This window comes from Bos indicus, chromosome 29 (assembly GCF_029378745.1).
Source record: "Bos indicus isolate NIAB-ARS_2022 breed Sahiwal x Tharparkar chromosome 29, NIAB-ARS_B.indTharparkar_mat_pri_1.0, whole genome shotgun sequence".
Lineage (NCBI taxonomy): Eukaryota > Metazoa > Chordata > Mammalia > Artiodactyla > Bovidae > Bos > Bos indicus.
Genome location: NC_091788.1, coordinates 32,939,812 through 32,954,504, shown reverse-complemented (window position 1 = coordinate 32,954,504; position 14,693 = coordinate 32,939,812). Strand labels below are relative to the sequence as shown.

The 14,693-nt window shown below is 36.8% G+C and overlaps 1 protein-coding gene across 5 annotated transcripts in view; it reads left to right on the top strand.

Moving 5' to 3' along the window:
- Positions 1–14,693, top strand: part of ARHGAP32 (Rho GTPase activating protein 32) — a 205,655-nt gene that overhangs the window by 69,368 nt on the left and 121,594 nt on the right. The window contains exons 1-2 of one of the 5 annotated variants that reach the window (XM_070782652.1): positions 1,538–4,612; positions 14,007–14,115. In XM_070782652.1, coding sequence (XP_070638753.1) covers positions 4,377–4,612; positions 14,007–14,115 — 345 coding nt within the window. In that variant the 5' untranslated portion in view covers positions 1,538–4,376. Of the gene's footprint in view, positions 1–1,537; positions 4,613–9,778; positions 14,116–14,693 lie in introns of those variants that run through there. The other 4 variants (XM_070782653.1, XM_070782649.1, XM_019955111.2 and 1 more) reach the window with 4 other exon arrangements.

Genomic DNA, 14,693 nt, shown 5'->3' with positions numbered 1-14,693 from the left:
AGTTCAGAGTTAGTGCTCTCTCCAAATACATGTTTCTCCTAAGCAAAATCTTCTCTAACATGAAATGTTCCATTTTCTAGCCAATTAGACAAAGCTTGTCTACAGAATGCTTCACAGCTATGACTCTACAATAGATACACCACATGGCTCTTCAGAAAATTATGTAATCTAAATGTGAAGTGTGTGTCTGACTGTAGTGTATACATGTGTATCAAAGAATTGTATTAGAAAAATGGAACAAGAATCCTTCTAAGATATTTTCAGTGACTGAAGATTTTCCTATAATGTAAAAAGTACCATATAAAATGTTCAAATGTCATCTGTTATCAATCATTCTTCTATGTATTCATTCTACATTTTAATGGATTTGTATCTTTAAGTTGTTTTTCTCTTGGAAAAAAAATGCATTCTACTTTGGGATTCTTAAACTGTTGCGAAGAATGGTTTTCCCCTTCCTGCAGGAATTGGGAGCTTCTCTTTCCCGCAACTTCTTTGCCTATTGGTCGGTAGAAGATGAAGAATCAGCTGGTTCTTAAAGTACTGATAGCGACTTTGGGGATTTAGGTCAGGGACTTGTGCGCTGAAAAGCTTGCGATGGGAGTGGAGTCTGGTCAGATTTTTAAACCAATCAGGAAAAAGGGTTAAATCTCCACTATGGTCTGTAAGAATGGCCCTCTCAACCTCTGGTGGCCACGGGTCCCACTCTGCTTGGTTTCTTTCCTGCCTCTATCTTGGATTTTTGCTAGATACTTCTAAGCTATCAGAGAAGAGAACAAAGAAGAACAACCACATGTTGATTCTGAATTTAAGCACATTTTTTTTTTTTTTAAAAAGCTTCTGATAGCACAGTCAGAACTGTGAAAACAAGTCTTGAACCACTGCTTGGTGCTTAAGTCAGCTTGGGAGGAGAGGAGGCTCTCCCTGCAGCGGGGATGCTGGGTGGAGAGGTGGGAATATGATGTAACAGCAGGACTAGAAGAGGAGACTTCCTGATGCTGTCACATTAGCCAGACTGCCCACCATATTCTGTGTGCAAATGCCGCTTACAGTATACTTTTTCATGTTTGAAAGCGCTTGAGGAAGGGAGGTAAATGAACCATGAGAGTGAAAGAGTAAAATAAATGATTAGAGGGAAAGATAAATAGGATCTATGAAACCACATGATATTTTGCCAAATTGCCCTGCACAGAGGTTATACCAGTACATATTCCCACCAACAGTGTATATTCATTTTCCCACAACTTCTTCCAAACAGCTTGTTAAAACTTTAAAAAATCTTTGCCTGATAGATTAAAAAAGCATCTTATTGTGTTTTTTTTTTCATTTTTATTGAGTGAAGTAAATAAGTTTTATTATGTTTTTATGATTCTTTCATGTCTTTCTGTTATTATTCTGTTTATGCTTTTTGCCTGTTTATCTTTTGGGTTGTTGGATTTTAAAGATTTATAGCCACCATATATATATATATATATATATATATATATATATATATAAAAGAAATTAACCCTTTGTGATATGTTCCACATATTTTTACTTAATTACATTTGACTTTATTCATAATTAAAGACTTTTTTTTTTGGTTAGGGAAGATTTTTAAATTTGTATGTAGTAAAATGTATCAGTCTTCTGTGGTTTCAAGGCTTCTTAAAGTTATATTTAGAAAGGACTTCCTCACAGTGAAGTAATCAAAGGGTTTCCCATGATTTTCTTTTATGGTTTTATCTTTACATTTAAATCTTTGATCCATTGGAAATTTATTTCAGTGGATGAAATGAGGAAGGGGTTAAATTTAATTCCGTCTCCTCACTGTCTCTTTTGAATGACCAACATGGTCAGTAGATTAAAACTATATAGTTTTTGGAGCAACAAAATTAAAATAGTAACACATATATAAATTGTAATTTTGTGGAAAGGAAAGGTACATTATAAACAAAGTCAGCTGGATGGTTCATTTCCTGTATTTTCAAATATGAAAGTTCCAGGGTATCCCAGTAGATGCCTTTTAAAGTTTTATCTGGTCAGATTTAGTGCAAAACCAGGCTTGTAGGTAAAAGGCAGACACCCACACCTGGGTGGTTGGTACTAGATGGCTGTTTTTTAAGTAGCGGTTGTGCTGTTGCTGGTTTCACTCATGTCCCAGTGAGTCATTTTACTGCTTCTCTATGTGTCTGCATTTTAAGTTATGTGTAAGAATGTTGCATGCTTCTATTTCTGTAATGGTCAGCATCTTTTAATTTATGATACTTGCTTTCTTTTTTTTCCTTTAAAAAGCCATGGATAGGCCTGGCTGTTCTGTCCCACTTTGGATACCCGAGCAAAGGTGTATATGGCAGTTATTATTGAGGGGAAGGAAAGATGGGTGTAATATTAGAAGGCATGAAGATGGGCAAGTCCCTAGACCTTGCTTATCTTCTCTATATATTGTGATCCTCCTGAACTCTGAGATCTGTAACTGTGCCTCTCCTTGTGCTGGGTCCAGAGCCCTTTCTAATTTTATGTTTACCTTTCTTAAGTAGAACTTAAGATAGAACTTTAATTCAGAATTAAATTAATTTATTAATAATTATTAAATAATAATTAATTTATTAAATACATTAAATTAATTTAGTTTAGAATCTAAATTAAATTTAGAAGTTTAATTAGGTCACATTTGTTTTTTTGTTTGTTTTGTTTCCATTACTCTAGGAGGTGAATTTTAAAAGATATCAGAAAGTGTTTTATTAAAAGGTTTTATAGTGTCCAGTCTTACATTTAGGTCCTTAATCCATTTTGAGCTTATTTTTGTATACTGTGTTAGAGAATGTTTTACCAGCACTACCTATTGAAGAGGCTGTCTTTTCTCCATTGTATGTTTTTATCTCCTTTATGGAGGGAAACTATACGTCTCTGATATTCTTGTTTTCTCCTCTTGTGGAGGAAATCGTAAACAAAATGAAAAGACAACCTACAGAATGGGAGAAAATATTTGCAAATGATACAACTGACAAAGGATTAATTTATAAAATACACAAGTAGCTCATACAGCTCAATATTTAAAAAAAAAACAACCCAATCAAAAAATGGGCAGAAGACCTAACTAGACATTTCTGCAAAGAAGACGTGTAGATGGCCAACAGGCTTGTGAAAAAATGCCTGACATCACTAATTAATTATTAGAGAAATGCAAATCAAAAGTATAATGAGGTAGGTATCACTTTACTCTGGTCAGAATGGCCATCATCAAAAAGTCTACAAATAATAAATGCTGGAAAGGGTGTGGAGAAAAAAGAATCCTCTTCCTGGTTGGTGGGATTGTAAATTGGTACAGCTATTATGGAGAACAGTATGGAAGTTCCTTAAAAGACTACAAGTAGAGTTTCCATATGATCCTGTAGTGCCACTCCTGGGCATATATCTGGAGAAAACTGTAATTAAAAAAGATACATGCACCCCAGTGTTCATAGCACTATTTACAGTAGCCAAGACATGGAAGCAATCATGTCCATTGACTGATGAATGGATAAAGAAGATGTGGTGCCCATATATAATGGAATATTACTCAGCTTAAGTTAAAAGCAGTCATGCCATTTGCAGCAACATGGATGGAGCTAGAGATGATCATACTGAGTGAAGGAAGTTAGAGACAAATGTCGTATGATACTGCTTATATCTAAAAAAAGAAATACAAATGGGCTTATTTACAAAATTGAAGTAGACTCACAGACTTAGAAAACAAATTTATAGTTACCAAAGGAGAAAAACAGGGGGAGGGATAAATTAGGAGGTTGAGATTAACATATACACCCTACTATATAAAATAGATAACCAACAAACACCTAGTGTATAGCACAGGGAACTATTCTCAATAATTTTGTAATAGCCTGTAAGGGAAAAGAGTTTGAAAAAGAATACACAGACACACACACTCACACACATACGTATAACTGAATCACTGTGCATACACCTGAAACTAACATGACATTGTAAATCCCTGTACTTCAACTTAAGGGGAACGTGAACAGAATTTGTATCCTACTGTTGTGTGAAATTGTATAAATTTTAATTATGTTGGATTGGTTCACAGTCCTTTTCAGGTCTACTATATCTAATAAAAATTTAAAAACAATAATGTCTGAGGTAGAAAAAGGATATAGGTAAGAAAAGTCAACTTAATAGCTAGAAAGCTTGAGAAGAGAGAATTATTAAATGAATAGGAGTTGGGGAAACTCACCTTCATTTGGGTTGTGTGTTTGGTTATGTAGGTCACGCAGCCTAAAGCAGTGGGAGGGGTCTGGAGTCCCAGGTGTAGCAGTCTGACACATTGAGGGTGCTTCGTGGGACTTCCTGTCTTTGCCTCAGCTGTAATTAACCTTGCACGTAACAGCCTGTGGCCCCGCATGATCACGTTATTACTGGCGCCCCAGCCGCATACCTGTGTGTACATCAGTATCGCTGAACAGCCTGGACACTGCTGTGCTTTTGCCCATGCCTTGAGGTTTAAACTTCCAAAATACACGATGGAGACCGAAAGTGAGAGTAGCACATCGGGAGATGACAGCGTGTTCTGGTTGGATTCGGAAGTTATAACCCAGGTGACTGGCAGTGAAGAGGGAGAAGGGGAAGAGCATTTCAGGTAAATACGGAATTCACAGTCCGTTCTTTCTCTCTGTCTCACCTTTGTCCCTCTCTCCACCTCCCTCATCTGTGCTCCCCAACCCTCCCATCCTCTTTGTTTTAACCTCTTTTCAGTAAGATTTCTTTTTCTCTGGGGGAAGATTTGGAGCTGAAGAGGATGGGTTTCTAGTTGTGTATATAGCATTCTTCATTCCACAACTTGCCCTGAGCTTGTAAAAGGCATTTTAAATGACTTGTTAGAACACCAGGAAGAGAAGGTGTTAGACAGGTTTTGTAGTAGCATTTCAGGAATTTCAGGTGGAGACTCATAATGAACTATTACCCATTCCTGTATCTGATTTGTACCTAACAGAAGTGACTTAGTTCTGAATCTAAGAGATTTTTCTTTCTCTTTTTTCTTGGAATATGTTCCTGTGTGTGTGTGTGTGTGTGTGTGTGTGTGTGTGTGTGTGTGTGTGTGTGGTTGCTTTTTTCCCCTTATTCATGTGTATGAAACATTTTAATTATGTCCAGATTAATTATTTCATGGATCAAAGCCTCTGACCTTATATTTCACTCGCCTTATAGTTCTCCTCCTCCCACCTGCCCCAGCAAATCTCTCTTGGTTTGATCTCTAATTGTATCTTCATAAATGAAGTGTTTGGGAAGGCCACTTGATTAAGCAGCTCTCCAAGTTCAGTGTGTTAGTGAAGAAAGAGGTCTCACCCCCCTTGTACACACAGTATCATTTGTGCATTAATTTTGTTGTGCTGTTACAGATTTTAGGAGGCCTTATTCTGGCTTTTCTTTTCAACAGGTGTAACAGATAAATTCTTTTGGAGATAATAAAAAAAAACCTTGAAGAAGTTTATACTACATATTATCACTGCCACCCACATGGGCGATTAAAACACCTTTTACAATTTTATCTATGGGTAGTTGGGTAGGAGACCGGATCATTATTTTCATCAGATCTTGTCTTTAGTTTTCGAAAAAGAGTTTTTCCTTTCTCAAAGGATTTCTTTATTCACAGATTTTACTTTTAAAGTCTAGGTTAAATGACAGATGAGATTGAATATTGGGGCTTCCCTGGTGGCTCATTCTGTAAAGAATTTGCCTTTAATGCAGGAGATCTGGGTTTTGACCTTGGGTAGATCCTCTGGAGAAGGGAATGGCTACCCACTTCAGTATTATAGGCTGGAGAATTCCATGGACTGAGGAGCCTGGTGGGCTATAGTCTATGAGGTTGCCAAAGTCGGACATGACTGAGAGATGACTAACACTTCACATATATCACATTGAATGTTAGGAACTCTTGATAACCACTGATTAACAAATTTAGTGTGGGTTAAAATGAATAGGAAGTATGTTTTAAATTTTAAAGAATAATTCACAGTGTTCAAAGTATGCAAGTATGAAAATGAACATTTTATTAGCATGTGAAAGTCTTTTTTGCGTCAACTTTCTCATTCTCTCTATAGTTTTTATTTTAGCCTCACTTACTGGCCTAAGCTACTTCTCTCCCAAGGTGTGCTGATGTTTCATATCACATATTCCATAGTTTTAAATATGCTCCGTGTGTCATGAACAGTCAGTGGGAATAAGGTATTTATTTGTGTGAGAACTGTTTGGCCTAGTGTTAAAATCATGGAAGTTATTTCATCCTGTTTGTCAGAGGAGGAGACAGCCTGGTCCTTGTTATGATGGACTTGGTTCCAAGATCCTCCATTTACTTGCGAAGCAACAGGAGGCTGTCTGGGGTTTTCTTTTGACAGTTCATCTGTGTAGGCCTGAGTTTTTCTTCTCCTTAGGACCATGGGACCACATTTTCATCCCCAAGAAACTGAGCTAGGTGGTTCTAGGAAACCATGAGCATTGTTTTAGGAAACCATGACACCGTAGGACATTTGTCCTGTTGACAATATTATTTCATATCTGTCATCATGACTCTCCCAAAACAAGTATGTCTTTGAGATTTGATCTTATGTTATTTATAAGGGTGACAGAGATCAAGGCAAGGCCACGTTTCCTGTAGTGTTTCTCACCTGTTCAGCAGTCAGACATGAGGAAATGCGCAGCAGAGTGCTTGCATAGTGTTCACCCTGATGTTCCAGCTGCGATGCCTTGCAGAAAAAATGTGTGTGGGTGTCGAAGGTGAGGGTTGGATAGTAGAAGTTATAGCTGTAACCTTGAGAGAAGCTGTGGTCAACTCAGTGTTGTCTGGGACAGTTGTTTTTGTAAAATCAGTTTAACAGTTAAAAAATATAGAAAAGTTTTACCTGTTTTTTTAAAACCTGTGCTCATGTGCATTAACTAAACTGTTGTTATGATTACGGTCTAATTAATTTCCATGCATGCACACACTCAGAAAGAGGGCAGAAGATTGTGTGCTATTCTTTTTCTCCAAATAACTTAAGAATTAGATTTAAGTTCATTCTTTTTTTTTTTCTTGTATTTTTAAAAAACTTTTAAAATTTTGTTTTGGGGTATAGCCAATTAACAAGTAGGTATTGTTATTTCCCATTTTCAGATGAGGAAATTGTAGCTCAAACAGCCACATAAACCATATTGTCAGTATGTGTAGATAAATGTAACTAATGTTGAAAGTAAAAGACTTCAGTTTTATAAAAAAAATTTTTTTATATCTGCTGCTAAATGTTATTTTCTAGTAAATAACAACCTTTAAGAAGCTACAGCTTATTTCTCAGTTCTGAAATTCCTTCTTTGAGGAATTTTTGAGCACTGGTGATATATCAGTTATGCAGCCAACATAAAAGTGAAACAGTGCATACAGTAATGTGACCTTTTAAAGATACGACCTGGAGGACACCTGGGAATTATTAGTGACTCACGATCGTGAGAGGGTCTAGTTTTTTGGCATCTGAGGGCAGAAGGTTTATCATATGACCTTGATTAGTGTTCTCTAGTATCACGTTATTGTAGGTACATAGCCTAGTATGTATGACAAACAATGACATAGAGTTTGAAACGTTTACAGAGATGATATGTATGTATAATTAAACCACATTTTTAGAACTTATATACCTTTAAAAATCAGAGACTACAGATGCACAGATCTCAGTCAGATCTTCACTTTTATCTCCATTATAAGTTGTTTTTAAGAAGAGAAGCTTCTGACTCTAGTTAAGCTAGATAATTTGGCGTACATATTTTAATTTTTTTTGAAATGTGTGTGTTGGTTTATAGCATCATAAAGCTAATAATAAATGGTTCATGCATCTGACTGGTTGGTTGGTTGTTTGCTTTATTCATTCTCTGCCTTATTTGAAATGAGGTAAAAGAAGATTTTGAATTAAAAGATTTTGCAGCAGTCCCAATAGGTAACAAGGGCTTGGAATAGGTTAGTTCTTCTAGATCTTTCTGATCTAGATCTTCTTTCAGATCTAGGATGGCTATTTTAATGGCTGAATTCCTCTGGAAACTCACAATTCTTTGCTTTTAATATGCTTACTGTTCTTTTGTCTTCTGTAGGAATTTCTCATCTTAGGAATCCCAGGATAGAGAGGTAACAATAACAGCTTATCATTGACATATATATCAGTATCACACCCAGGCCTATTTTAAACTCTGTGACCTTTCATAGTCATCACACCCTTAATAATCTGTTATGTACAATACCAAAAAAAAAAAAAAAAAAAGTATTTTGCCAAAAAACAAAAAAGATATTTCTATTACTCTGTAACTTTGGGTGTGTGATCTGGAGTATAGTTTACTCCCTGAAATATTCTTTGAATATGAAATGTAACATTCACTCAAAGTCATCTCATCAGTGTCACATAAATAGTAAATTTAATGGTAATCAGAGTCAGGTATGAACATAGCTTAATCTCAGAAAATTTTGTTCAGTGTTGGAGTCTAGCCATTAGGCTGTCTTTGTTAATGTGTGAAATGAGTCTGTCTTAACCATGAAGCATGCCAGTACAAGACTTTCTTGGTATTTCACTAATTAAACTCTTTGGGATGGAATCCAGGGTGAGCCTTTCTTACGTCTGTCTGTATGAGGTGTTTTTTTTTTTTTGTTTGTTTGTTTTTATGTATAAGAAGGGCCTGAGAGCACAGAAAATTATAAAACTATATCAGAGTTCCTGGTTATTAAGTTGTGTATTCAAAGTTAAAATTTTTTAATCTTATTTCTCCTTAAGTTTTGGATTCAGCTTAAGCATTAAGCCCCCCTAAACAGTTAATTGCATGTTCAAACAGTAATTAAAATTCCTTGAAACACTTAAAGCTCTGTTTATAAATGTAATACAGTCAATATCTTTTAAAATATATATGTAAAGTGACAAACCTGGGAAGACTGCAATCAGAACAAGCAAAGCCTTTCTAGATAGTTAATTTTAGAAGTCGCCTATTATACTTTTACTTTCCATTAGTGATTAGCTTCCTTTCCACGCTCTCATATTTTCAAATCAGTTTCTTTAACTCACATGTGCTGTTTCCCCTTATCTTGGCTCTCTCTTTTCTTCCCTGTTTCCCTTCCTTTTAAGATAAGGTCTTTAGAGTACTTCTCAGCCTCCTAATCCCCCATGAGGCTTTTGTTTATCACCATTTTGCCCCTGCTTACCTGGTGGCTCAGTAGTAAAGAATCCTTCCTCCCTCAATGCAGGCAACGCAGGTTCAATCCCTGGGTCGGGAAGATCTCCTGAAGAAGGGAATGGCAACCCACTCCAGTATTCTTGCCTGGGAAATCCCATGGACAGAGCAGCCTGTTGGGCTATAGTCCACAGGGCCGTGAAGAGTCAGACATGACTTAGCGACGGTACGACAAATTCTGTCCCCACCCCCAAGCCCAGTGTTTTACTGAAATGATTTTACTATTTTTTGCCATTCAGTCAGATTTAGTTATATGTGTCATTGTTTCCTCTCCTTTTTAATCATATTCCGTCTTAAAGTATCTGTTCTGGTCCATTTGTTATTTAGTTGATATTTTCTTGAATCTTTTGTTCAGATAAGTTCTTTGAGTGATATACTCTGATTTCTTGTCTGTAGTCACTGCTATTTTTATTCATCTTTTCCTTTGTAGGTAACTTATTCTTTCTGAATGCTTGTAAAATTTTCTTTTTATTCTTAGTTATGTGTATTTTGTCATCAAATCTTCAATTGGACCTCAGTGACTTTCAGTCTATAGATTTAAGTCTTCATATTAGGAAAGATTTTAAGAATTTTATTATTAATTTAATTATTACCTCTTTTATCAGTAATAATTTTCTCCTCATGGAATCTATTTATTGCATATTTGATCTCCTTAGTGTTTCTTTCATGATGTATCTGTCATTGTTGTTTTTCAGTTGCTAAGTCATGTCTGTTTGTGACCCCGTGGACTGAAGCACACCAGGCTTCCCTGTCCTTCACCGTCTCCCTGAGTTTGCTCAAACTCATGTCCATTGAGTCGGTGATGCCATCCAGCCATTTCATCCCCTGTTGTCCCCTTCTCCTCCTGCCTTCCATCTTTCCCAGCATCAGGGTCTTTTCCAATGAGTCAGCTCTTTGCATCAGGTGACCGATTTATCTTCACATTTTGATTTTGTGATTTGAAGTATTTCTTATACTTGTTCTTTAAGCCATTAATTTCATCTTTTTCTTTAATCTTTCACATTCAGTTTGAGTGAAGTAATTTTTATGTGTTCTTGTTCTTATGTATCACGGACTTAATATTTTATAATTATTTAGGTTATTGTCTTTTCTGCTTTAGCTTTGCAGCTTTGTTCGCTACATATGCATGTTCTGTTTGTTCTGACTGAAAGAATCGCAGCTTTTTACTGCTCGGGTCAACATTGCCCTTCTCTGTCTCTTCCCCCTTCGGATTTTCTCCAGTGGTCCCATGATGCTATAGCTTCTGCTTTTCTTTTCTTAGGTGAACACACCCTTGTTAATAGCCCTAGTCCCTCTAATTGATTGTTAAATTTATTTACAGAGTAATTTTCCAGTTTTTATTAATTCCTTGGGGGCAAGTACCTCTGTTGTGGTGGGGAGAAGTGGGAGTATAGCCTCCTTGAGTCTCTGTTATCCTCCACTGGTTTACCAGTCAGTGTGATCCCATTTGCTTCTTTGCCTTCCAGAAGTTGAAGATTTCTGGCCTGCTGATCCCACCCAATGTTAATCTTTTAAGGATTTATTTTCCTTTTATTTGGCTTACTGCCTTTTCAGAGACTTGGAGAAGGAAAGCTCTATTTCTCAACATATGTGCAGTCTTGAATGGGAAGTTCACTGGTAGTTTTTTTCACGGCTTTTGAGGGAAAGCTTCTGAGGGGAGCATACAGTGAGGCTGAATCTTGGTGTCTGTCAGCCAGTCCAGCGGGTCTCCAGAGGTGAGAATTGCTTGTTTCAGTGTCCTCTTCAGGCTGGGAGGTGGGATCTTCTAGTAGAAAGCGGTCCATCACATCTGGAATGCCTGAGATGTGTTAATACATTTCAGTTTTCCCATTTGCAAAACAGGGCTACTAACAGTATATCCGACAGTAACCAGTTAGAAGACGTAATGGAAGAAAAGGTGCCATTTTTAAGAGCAACAACAAAGATGAAATGCTCAGAAATAAACTTACTAAGGAACTCCAAGACCTATGTGAAGAAAATTTAAAATATTGCTGAAGAACATAGAAGTTTGGAACAAAAGAAAAGATATATACCTTGTTCATAACAAGATAGTCAACATCATAAAGATGTTAGTTTATTATAAAATTAATGTGATAATAAGAATGCTTTTTTAAAAACCTAGGTAAATTGGTTTTGAAATAAGTTGACCTTGACTAAGTAATTGAGTCAAGAAACTTTGGGGAGAAGAAAAAAGCAAGGCTAGGAAGAGGATTAGTGCAACCAGATATTATAGTATGGAGTCTCAGTGATTAAAACCTTGTGGTACTGGTATGAGTAGAGGGCATAAGGGGGTGAAATGGGAAGCCTGGGAATCCACCTTAATACATAGGAAGATACGGTAAAGATGGCTTCTCCAAAGCCAACGGGAACATTATGTACTATTCAATGAATTCTTTGGGGGAAAACGGAATATGCAGCTGTGAAAAATAAGGAAAATTGGAGACCTGCCTCATACCAAGGATAATTTCCAAATGATTGAAGAAGGTATAATGTATTAAATGAAACCACGAAAAATTCAAAAGAAAACATGGGAAAATTAAAAAAAAATAGGTTTTGGATCAGGGATGGCATTTTGAAATGACTTAAAATGCAAAACTCAGAAAGGGTTGTGAAATTCAGCTACATAAAATATAAAACATCTGCATTATAGAAAACAAAATAAGCAAGGACAAATGACAGCCTGTTAAAAATACTTGGAATTCGTATTACAAATGAAGAACTAACCTCTTTAAAGAATTTAAAAAGAGATAAGAAAAAGACCAAAAATCCAACAGAAAAATGGGCTACTTTATAAAAGGGATTTTTTTCATCATTGAGTATTTGCCTTTCATATATGCTGAACATATCTTGGTATCTTATAAACTTGTAGTATAGTTTGTAATAGTGAAAGATTGGAAATAATTGAAGAATTCACTAGTAATGGATGAGTTACACTATGGAATATCTATGATATTCCACAGTGGAATATTGATTGCACAGTTGTAAAAATAGCAAAGAAGCTCTTTATATACTGATATGGAAAGTCCTTCAGAAAATATTAGAAAACTACACAACAGTGTAAAACATGATACTTTTTATGTAAAAAGTATTGCAGTCCATGGGGTTGTGAAGAGTTGGGCACAGCTTGGCTACTGAACAACATGGGCTTCCCTGGTGACTCAGACAGTAAATACTCTCCCTGCAATGGGGAGACCATGGTTTGATCCCTGGGTCAGGAAGATTCCCTGGAGAAGGGAATGGCTACCCATTCCAGTATTCTGGGGACTTCCCTGCTGGCTCACATGGTAAAGAATCTGCCTGCAATGTGAGAACCCTGCAATGCGCGAGACCCAGGTGTAAAGAGTAGGGTGGAGATGAAGGAATAAAGTTATTCTCCTATTTTTTACACAAAGAGTAGCATATTTATACATTGCTTTTATACTTTGCTTTTTGTGGATATATTCTTTAATATGAAAAATTAGGTATATGAATATATATGCTGCTGCTAAGCTGCTAAGTCACTTCAGTCGTGTCCAACTCTGTGTGACCCCATAGACGGCAGCCACCAGGCTCCCCCATCCCTGGGATTCTCCAGGCAAGAACACTGGAGTAGGTTGCCATTTCCTTCTCCAGTGCAGGAAAGTGAAAAGAGAAAGTGAAGTCGCTCAGTCGTGTCCGACTCTTAGCGACCCCATGGACTGCAGCCTACCAGGCTCCTCCGTCCATGGAATTTTCCAGGCAAGAGTACTGGAGTAGGGTGCCATTGCCTTCTCCGATGAATATATATATATCTATATAAAGTCTAAGAGAGCATATAAAGTGGGGAATTTAATGGGCAGACTGGAGACAGGGAAGGGAGGAAGATCTTTCACTGTATACCTATTGATACTTTTTTTTTATTTTTGCATGATAAAATTGTACGTACTAAGAATTTTATCAGGCATTTTCGTTTGGAAATCACCAAAACTCTGCCTTTAATAAACCTCTGTTCTGTTTTCAGTGTTGGGAGTTCGGTTTGGTGTTAGAAGTTTAGTGTTCAGTTTAGTTCACTGTTAGTGTTAGAAGTTCAGTTTCTTTATTTTCTGGGAATTCTGGGAATATTAGATTTATGTAAGCACTTAATAGACCATATAAACCAGCCGGAACAGAGCTTTAATATTTTAAGGGGCTTTACAATCTAATTTATTAATATGCTCTGAAGGTAGGAAAGTATATTACTCCCTGTGATGACAGATACTAACTTCTATCACTTACAGACACGTAGCCACCTTGTAGCTTCAGTTTTACAACTTAGAACACCAAACTGACTGCTTCAGGTATGTCTCAGAGATGTTCTTCTCTTCAGTAGAATTTAAATACATCCTTTCACGAGCAGACGTAAATAGACTAAAACCAGAAATAAACAGAAACAAAGACTGTGGGGAAAGAAAGAGAAAAGCAGAGTTGTATTGCTGCTTGGGGTTTACTACAGAGATCAAGAAAAGATATGCTTGTGAGTAAGCAGTCCCTAAGGTCACTTCTCAAGAAATGTGTCTCTTAGACTTCTCTGTGGAACTTTTATACTATCAAGTATAGTTTTTTTTGTTATGAACAAGAATCTCAAAAAATATAAAATGAGTGTGTGTCAGAATCAAATAGTTTTTTAATGAGGGAAAAAGCAAGTTGGTAAAGCTTGTTCCCACAATTTAAAGAAAGTGTTGTTCTCTCTTCTTTTTCCTTTGGATTGGAAATGTCCAGGTCTAGACATTGGATTGTAGTCATTGGAAGGCTTTGTTAGAAATGGGAATTCTTATCAGAGTCTTTCATGTTTTGGTCTCTAGGAAGATGAAGTCCTCAGTACATTCTGAAGAGGATGATTTTGTTCCAGAACTACACAGAAACGTTCACCCTCGAGAGCGGCCTGACTGGGAGGAAACACTTAGTGCAATGGTAAATTATCTTACTTCATAAAGAAAAGGAACAGGGGAAGCATTACTCACAGAAACAAAATTTTTTGCTCTCACTTTACTCATTTATTCAGGAAATACCTGTTGAGCAAATATTCAAGGCACTATTCTAGACTCTCGGGCAGAGCTGTGAATAAAACACGCACATTTCCTGCCTTTGTGGAGCTTATATTTTAACGAGGTAGGAGAGGTAGCAAATAATTAAATGTACAGTATGTCAGGTGGTGGTACATGCCATTGCAGAAGTAATGCAGAGTGGTGGAATGCAGTGTGAAGAAGGGTTGCTCGCTATACAGGATGGCAAGATGGCCTCTAGGGAATTAAGGTTGGAGCAGACACCTGAGGGGTGTGAGGGAGTGTGTTTACCTGGGAATAGATCATTTTAGGCAGTGGAAGAACAAGTTAAAGGCTGTGGCATAGAATTAAAAAGCAAGTTGGAAGAAACACGAGTAGGATGTGGCCGAAACTGAACTGGGAAAAGATGAGATCAGAGAAGTGGTTTCTTGCAGTCCATTATATGAGGACTTTGGTTTTTTATGCTGAGTAAGCTGGGAAACCGTT